At 47.6% G+C, this 7589-nt stretch overlaps 1 protein-coding gene and 1 long non-coding RNA gene across 7 annotated transcripts in view; one reads left to right on the top strand and one right to left on the bottom strand.

Moving 5' to 3' along the window:
* Window positions 1-2502, bottom strand: part of LOC112550824 — a 203917-nt gene extending 201415 nt beyond the window's left edge. For all 5 annotated transcript variants that reach the window (XR_003094852.1, XR_003094849.1, XR_003094853.1 and 2 more), the window contains exon 1: window positions 2305-2502. This is a non-coding gene — a long non-coding RNA (uncharacterized LOC112550824). The remainder of the gene's footprint in view (window positions 1-2304) is intronic.
* A 1528-nt stretch (window positions 2503-4030) lies between these two features.
* Window positions 4031-7167, top strand: POU3F4 (POU class 3 homeobox 4). 2 transcript variants are annotated; one of them, XM_025208028.1, is made up of 2 exons: window positions 4031-4942; window positions 5389-7167. In XM_025208028.1, the coding sequence occupies exons 1-2, from the start codon at window positions 4085-4087 to the stop codon at window positions 5500-5502; spliced, it is 972 nt and encodes a 323-aa protein (XP_025063813.1). In that variant the 5' UTR covers window positions 4031-4084; the 3' UTR covers window positions 5503-7167. The 2 variants fall into 2 exon arrangements, with proteins under 2 accessions (XP_025063813.1, XP_006027044.1); XM_006026982.2 differs by having other exon boundaries at window positions 4031-7166.
* The last annotated feature ends 422 nt before the right edge of the window (window positions 7168-7589 follow it).

The raw sequence follows: 7589 nt of genomic DNA, 5'->3' as shown, positions 1-7589 counted from the left end.
GCCCAGCAGCAGGGGGCGGAGCCCGGGAGGGGAACAAGGAAGGCATTGAGCTGGTGTCTGCATTGGCTAATTTCTGCTAATACTCTAAATTCTGCCTCTCCCCCCCCTCCCCAAACCCCACCTGCACGGGGGAAGGGAGCGGGCGAGCCGGGGAGGCCGCGCTCAGCCGGGGCAGCCCGGAGAGCCCAGCTCCGCTCACACCTCGGCCAACTTGACGCGGTCCCTGCCCCCCTCCCCCCGGGCCGGCCTGATCGCAGCCGGGCTGAAATTTGCACTTGTTCCCACCGAGCCCTGTCTAGCTCGCCCAGTCTCTCCGGGGCACTCGTGGTGAAGGTGAAGTGTTCCCTATAGAGGTCGTGATACTGAGCCGCAGCTCACGCCTGGAGCTTCATGCTGTATTAAACACAGTCAAAACGAGCCCCTCTCAGCCCCTGTTTTGTTTTCCTCCCGCGGATGACTCATGAGAAACATCTCCTGGAAATCTATCTATCTATCTATCTATCTATCTCCATACAGCCCCAGCCGCACCTCTGCGCACAAGCTCCTGACTTCCCGAGCCACTGGGCTGCCCCCTGCGCCCACATCAGACCGTGCCCCGGCACCCAGGAGCACCCAGTAGACAGCAAGTTAGAGCCCTGTTGTAGGGTGACCCCCGCACCCCCCCCCGACCCTGCCTTGTGGTCGCAGGGTGCGGGGGTTCCACGCAACGACAGCTCCTCCGCTTCAAAGCCGGGGGCTCTGAGGAGTGACTTCTAGCTGCCCCGAGACGCCAGGCTCCGGGGCTATTGTGATTTTTTTTCATGCCAGAGATTTAGTAGAAAATATATCTATCCGTACACATAATATGAGATGGAATGGTTGGTTGGTCGGTCGGGGAAAGAGGCATCTTTCGAGTGCAAAGGCACAGAAGGCCGAAGAGCTGAAGAGCAGAGTCCAAACCCAGAAACTTTTCTTACTTTAATGGGTTCCAGTCTATGAAAAATAAGTTACAAATTCTTGCAACAGTAGCTTTGCATGTACTTATTTTTCTCCCATGTCCAGACGGGGTCGTCTATTGAATAAGGCTCTTTTATTCTGCATGGGGCAGGGGATTTGTGACCATGGTCCCCCTTTTATTCCTCTCTCTATGGAAACCCAGATCATGGGGAGAAATATGCGAGGCTGAATAAAGAAAAGCAGCAGAAAGGACCGCTTGAGAGCGGCATCTGTTACACTTGGGAAGTTAGACTGACAGGAAAGAGCTAAAGAAACCCTCTCCAGCAGATTAGTTAGAACAGCAAGAAGATTTAACTATATGCAGATAAAAACACTTTAAAATAAAGCATATAGCGAGCTCCGGCTCTCCTCCCAGGAGCAGGGCGTTATGGCGTTGGGGTCTGCTGCAGCCACATTTCGAAAAATACTAAAACCTGCTGTTCAGGGTTTTTAGTTCCCTCCTAAAGACTCTTCCTTCATGCAGCGGCTGATTTATTTTCACGGGCAAAGGGATCTGAAAAATTGTTTTAGAAGTCGGAGTGCAAATTAATTTTAAATAATTTAGTTGCCTTGAAAAAATAGTGTTAGCTTTTTTTTCTTCTTCCCAGGCGTCGCTAATATTTATTTTAAGAACCTTGTAAAGGTAGAGAAAGAAGGAGTGTGTGTGTGTATCTATCTATCTATCTATCTATCTTCATCTCTCTCCACGCGTAGCAAATCAACTGCAGCTTCAATGCCTAGAGCTCGAAACCTTGCCGTCAGAAATGCAGCTTTTAGAGGGACAAAAGGGTTATGATTCTCTTTTGCAGAGACATTTTTCATCTTCTGACCTCTAAACTGACCCTTCGCGACACGCTTTCCAGCGACGTTTTCAAGGGAGCTGCCTTCCTCGCACCTGAAAACTTTTCCGAAGTTCTTTTTTTGCTCGGCAGCCCGGAGCCCGACTGCAGCTGCGAGAGAGGCAGGCACCCACCTTCCTGCAAAAGTGCCCCTCCAAAAAGCCAATCGATGTCTGGGTTAAAAGCGGGTAAACCCTGAAAATGGAACATCATCAATACCAGACTGACATTCCCCTCCGTGCCAAGCACGCTTCTAATCTAGCAGAAAACAAAGAGGAAAGGAGCATCTCCCCCCAGTATTTGGCTTTTTAAAAAATATCAAAACCTATTTCAAACAGAATACCCCGCTCTGCCATTTAATAATTACATCCAACATTTACAAATGCTTGTCAGCTGTGCTATGCTGAGGCTTTGATGAGAAATTATGGTTATTATTACAACGAGGAAAAGTGATGCTGCATAGCTAGAAAGGAATCAGAGGAAAGCTCACCTTGTTTATATATAATTTTTTTTCATTTTCTTGAATTTTCTCCAGATCTGTCTTCTCAGAGAAACTAATGCCTTAATGACTTTCTGGTAGCTGCAAGCCTTCTTTTATTTCTGCTAAATATATGAAAATGTATGCAAATTTAAATCAAGCTTAACCTAGGAGCTCTTGCAATATATTTAATGGAATTTCAAACCAATAAGGGAACTCTGATGCAGTCTTCTGTAAGTGCAAATATAATTACGCAGCTAGGTTACCTCCAAAATTATGCAAGGAAAGGTCATTTTTTAACTTCAGAGATTTTCTAAGGTATTAGGTGTTTAATTTTCTCAGCTTGAGCACTACAACAACTCTGAAACAATCAGCTTTATCTGACTCTGCTCCTTAGCAGAACATTTGAAAGAGGAAGAGTAAAACGCAATGTTTATTTCCCCCCTCATTTCCGAACGGTTTGAAACTGAATTTAAGAGAAAAAAAATCAGCATTTCCCCCACACACACTCTCTCATTGTTTGCTCTGGTCGTCAAAATATAATTCGCCTTTTCATTCTTGCACAAAGCACATACAATCCACACACCTAACATAGCGCTTAGTGAACATACACCTCGTTCATTTCTTTTATATTTCGAACTTGGATGTAAAAGAAAAAAAAACATTTTAATTTTTCTACCTAGATATCTGAAAGCACCTATTTTATTTTTCAAATGAGCAAAACGTGCCTTCGTGGAGTAAATTAAATTAGAAAGAGGAGCTACATTTTGGGCACATTTTGGGGTCTTGCGGAAGATGTGCTCAGGCTCTGGGGCTCAGAAGTTGTGGACCTGCTGATAGGAAATGACATTTAGCAGGCAGAAAAAAGCAAGGAGTCCAACGGAACAGAAGGTCGGGGAGGGAAAATTTAGGGTTGTTGCAGAACAATACCAAGAGTCTGAAATATTTGTATTTCAATCGGGAGAATTTAACTGTTAGCTAACAAATCATACATTTCAATTTCAATCTGCCCAGTGGGAAAAAAAAATGTTTTCTTTGATCTGTTTTAAAATCCCAGACAAAGCTGTGTATATTTAGAGTTGCTGGTTTTTGGTTTGGGTTTTTAATTTCTGCTCCTAGGAAATGTCTCCGAGCTGTAAGGATTGCGCACGGTGCCTGGCGTGTGGTGTCGGAGGGAACGCGTTTGGGTGTTTCGTTTGTTTGTTGGGGGTGGGGTGGGGATTTATGCTGTAAATCTATATTGTATTGTCTCGCAGTTACCTTGATGGTGAATTTACAAGGCTGGACCATTGGGGAGTCCCTATAAACTGTGCTAAGGGTAGATTGTCAGTCTTGGGTGCAAGCATTTAACCTCTGGTTTTTGCTGTACCTGGAATTAATCACTACAAATTTAAACCATGCCCTGTCATCCTCCTTCCCCCCTCCCCCCGCCACCCCTTGCTCATAATGAAATCTTAAAAACAAATCTTGGCCTCCAGCGCAGAAAGAGTTAAACAAATGAACCGTGGAGAGTCAGCCAGCAGCAACCAATGGAGCCTAAAGATTGATTCACTTCCTGCTTCAGGCTCACTTTAACTCTTGGGTTTCGCAAACCTAATTTGGACAGCGCGACCTGCCTCCTCTCCCCCCATTGGCGCGAGCAAAAGCTTCCCAACAGACGAGCCGCTGCCATTGGCTGACAGAGCTGCCAATTACTAAGTGGTTGCTGATTTGGCTCCCTTGCCTGGTAGATGTCAAAGGCTGAAGCTGCTCCCTTTGCCACATTATAACTAGTAGGGGATCTACACCAACCATGGCCACAGCTGCCTCTAATCCCTACAGCATTCTCAGTTCCAGCTCCTTAGTCCATGCAGACTCCGCGGGCATGCAGCAAGGGAGCCCCTTCAGAAACCCACAAAAACTTCTCCAAAGTGACTACTTGCAGGGAGTTCCCAGCAATGGACACCCGCTCGGACACCACTGGGTGACCAGCCTGAGCGATGGGAGCCCCTGGTCATCCACCCTAGCGTCGAGCCCTTTAGACCAGCAGGACGTGAAACCAGGAAGAGAAGATCTCCAGCTTGGCGCAATCATCCATCACAGGTCGCCTCACGTTTCTCACCACTCGCCCCATACAAATCATCCCAACGCGTGGGGAGCTAGTCCAGCTCATAACTCATCGATAACCTCCAGCGGACAGCCTATTAATGTCTACTCCCAGCCTGGCTTCACAGTCAGTGGCATGCTGGACCATGGGGGTCTGACACCACCTCCAGCCTCCGCCACCACCCAGAGCTTGCACCCAGTGCTGAGGGACACCGCCGAGCACGGGGATATAGGCTCCCACCACTGTCAGGATCACTCTGACGAGGAGACGCCGACATCAGACGAGTTGGAACAGTTTGCAAAGCAGTTCAAACAAAGGAGAATCAAGTTGGGCTTCACTCAAGCAGATGTTGGCTTAGCACTGGGGACTCTCTATGGCAATGTTTTCTCCCAGACTACAATCTGCAGGTTTGAAGCCCTGCAGCTCAGCTTTAAGAACATGTGCAAACTGAAGCCACTGCTGAACAAGTGGTTAGAAGAGGCAGACTCATCTACAGGTAGCCCGACGAGTATTGACAAAATAGCAGCCCAGGGCAGGAAAAGAAAGAAGAGAACCTCCATAGAGGTGAGTGTCAAAGGGGTCCTGGAAACTCATTTTCTTAAATGTCCCAAACCTGCAGCCCAAGAGATCTCCTCCTTGGCAGACAGCCTACAGTTAGAGAAAGAAGTGGTGCGTGTCTGGTTTTGTAACAGAAGACAAAAAGAGAAAAGAATGACTCCGCCAGGGGATCAGCAGCAGCACGAGGTTTATTCTCATAACGTGAAAACAGACACATCCTGCCACGATCTCTGACTAGAGGGCTCGGCTCTCAGACAGGACTGGCAACAGCGCGGATTTTCTAAGAGGGGGTTAACTTATGTTTAAAAAGAGGAAACATAAAACAAATCAGCCAAGACTTAGAGCATGGGGCTTCCCGCTCCTCCGCCTGGGCAATATATTCTCTCAAACCTTTTCGCTGATCACTACGTATTGTTTACTATCAAACAAGGTTTGTTTTCGGTCTCCACTAGGAAGAAAAAGAGAGAGAGAGAGAGAGAGAGAAAGAGAGAGAGAGAGAGAGACACAGATGTGTGCCTATGAATAACCTTCCAGCGCCTTGGTTATATCAGCTGTATTTCAGGTGAATCTGTTTTACAATAGACTAGTTTTGCATTTTTAAAGACTTATATAGCGTTTTTAAATGTCTGAGGTGTTTTACTACAAACTGTACACAATATTTGTGACATTATTCGTACCCACTCGATCAGCCAACGTTTCTCCCGTCTCCATGCATTGAGCACGTCCCTCTTATTTAAGGGGGGGGCAGGGTTCAGACACGTCCCTTTCTCCTTAGGCATCTCCCCTTCCTCCACATCCCAAGCTAGGGGAGAAAGGGGTCCCTCCTCCGCACCCCAAAGGCAAGAAGTGGTGTCTGCTCCCCTTGATCCTCACGCACGCTCGAGTGCCGCATGCCCGCTGGGGCTCCTTCCTAGCTCTCTCCCTCCTTTGCAATCATTTCCCAGCACGGCCAAACGGTCAGATCGAAATGCTTTAAAAATAACTAAATAAGCAGGTAAATACAAAAATGAAACTAAGATCCCGGCTCATGGGGGAGGGGAGGGGGGGGCAAAACAAAACAAGAGCTCCGAAATTAAGCATCAGAGCCCAAAGCAAGCGTTGCCACTTCTTTTCTTTCCGAAGATGTGTTGGGGCTTGTGATCAGCGCCAGACTGCGAAGGTCTGTAGTAAAACACCTTTCTAATTCTGCGCTTTGGCTTCGGAAATCGGTTTCTGTCTTTTGTTTCAATATCTAAGCGGCCTCCCGAGGTGTCTACATGAATTCCGGGGAAATGCCCGCATTGAATGAATGCTGAGCTTATTTCCGCCTCGCAGGGAGATGCTAGATTTGCTGAAAGGCTTTTATAAAACATTAAAAAAATAAAAACAAATAATAATAAAACAAGTCAAGAGAATAAAATGCTAAAAGAATAAAATAAAAAAAATCAATGTAACATTTTTTCCCCTGGCATAGGAAAGAGCTGTGCTGTCCCCTCCCCTCTGCCCCGACCCTCAACAGACGTGGGCTTTATACGCGTGTGGACACACACATGTGCTATGTATGTGTGTACAGCTGCAGTACGTGCGTGTACATGCACACATGCACTAGACGTGTGTGTCCACGAGCATACAGAGATCGAGATAGATAGATATAGATATCTATATAGAGAGAGATCTATCTATCTATCGATGGACATAGATATCTATCTACCAATATATATAGATATCTATATAGATATAGATATTTATAGATATCTCTATCTATAGATATATATAACCACACACCCTCCTTAAACGCGATGCATGTCCCCAGACGTGGGGCACGGGCGGCCGGGCTGTGTGCGCGTGTGTCCGTGTGTGCAAGAGCGAGCGAGATCTCTGCACCCGCAGTGCATGGAGATGCGCACACAGGAGCCCGGGCAGGTCGGAGCCCAGGCCTGCGGCGGCGGCGCGGATCTGCTCCCCGCAGCACGCGGCCGTGCGTTCCCCCGCAGCAAGATCCCCACCCCCCCTTTCTATTTTTCAAGTATTTTTCAGTAAGCGCTAAAAATCTCGACACTGAGGACCTGCCTATTTCTGCCAACTTTATAACTGTACAGTTTTGTATATTAAACGTTTTTTGGAAGTTATTAATTTAAAGAAAAAGATCATTTAGTTTATTCATTTAGTAACTGATGTATAATAAACGCTATTTTCATTAAAGGTGCCTTTTCTCAACTCTTTCATTCCCGACTTGCCTGGCGCCGTTGCCAGCGGGTCTTTCTTATCCAAAGGGAATTGAAAAAAAAAAAAAAAAAAAAAAAAAGGTCTCAGAAAACCGAGATGCGGGAAAACACTGATGGAGAGAAGACGAACGGCGCGATCCGCTGCCAGATTGGATCGCCCCAGCTTCAGGCCGGGGGCTCGTGTGGACACGAGATGTTGCTGTAAAAGGAACCCGCCAAAAATATATCGGGTTTAAATTAACGTTAAAAAAATAATCCCCGCCCGCGCACGTGCGTGGGACAGGGCTGCTCGGATCCGGCTTCGTGCCCTTCCCTCGGCCCCGCCGGCTGCCCCGCTCCGCAGCCCAGCTCCCGCGGAGCCTCCCCGCCTCTCGCCCGCAGCCCTCGGGGCTCCCAGGCCGGGCTCCGGCGCTGGGCCTGGGCCGGGGGCATCGACACGCAGCCCCGCC

Source organism: Alligator sinensis, unplaced genomic scaffold (assembly GCF_000455745.1).
Source record: "Alligator sinensis unplaced genomic scaffold, ASM45574v1 scaffold666_1, whole genome shotgun sequence".
In the NCBI taxonomy this organism is placed as follows: Eukaryota; Metazoa; Chordata; order Crocodylia; family Alligatoridae; genus Alligator; species Alligator sinensis.
Note: the sequence above shows the minus strand (reverse complement) of the source record. Positions and strands in the feature narration are given on the sequence as shown.

Bases quoted from the DNA above. Each gene is read 5' to 3' on its own strand.
- POU3F4 (XM_006026982.2), top strand. From the start codon at position 4,085: ATGGCCACAGCTGCCTCTAATCCCTACAGCATTCTCAGTTCCAGCTCC.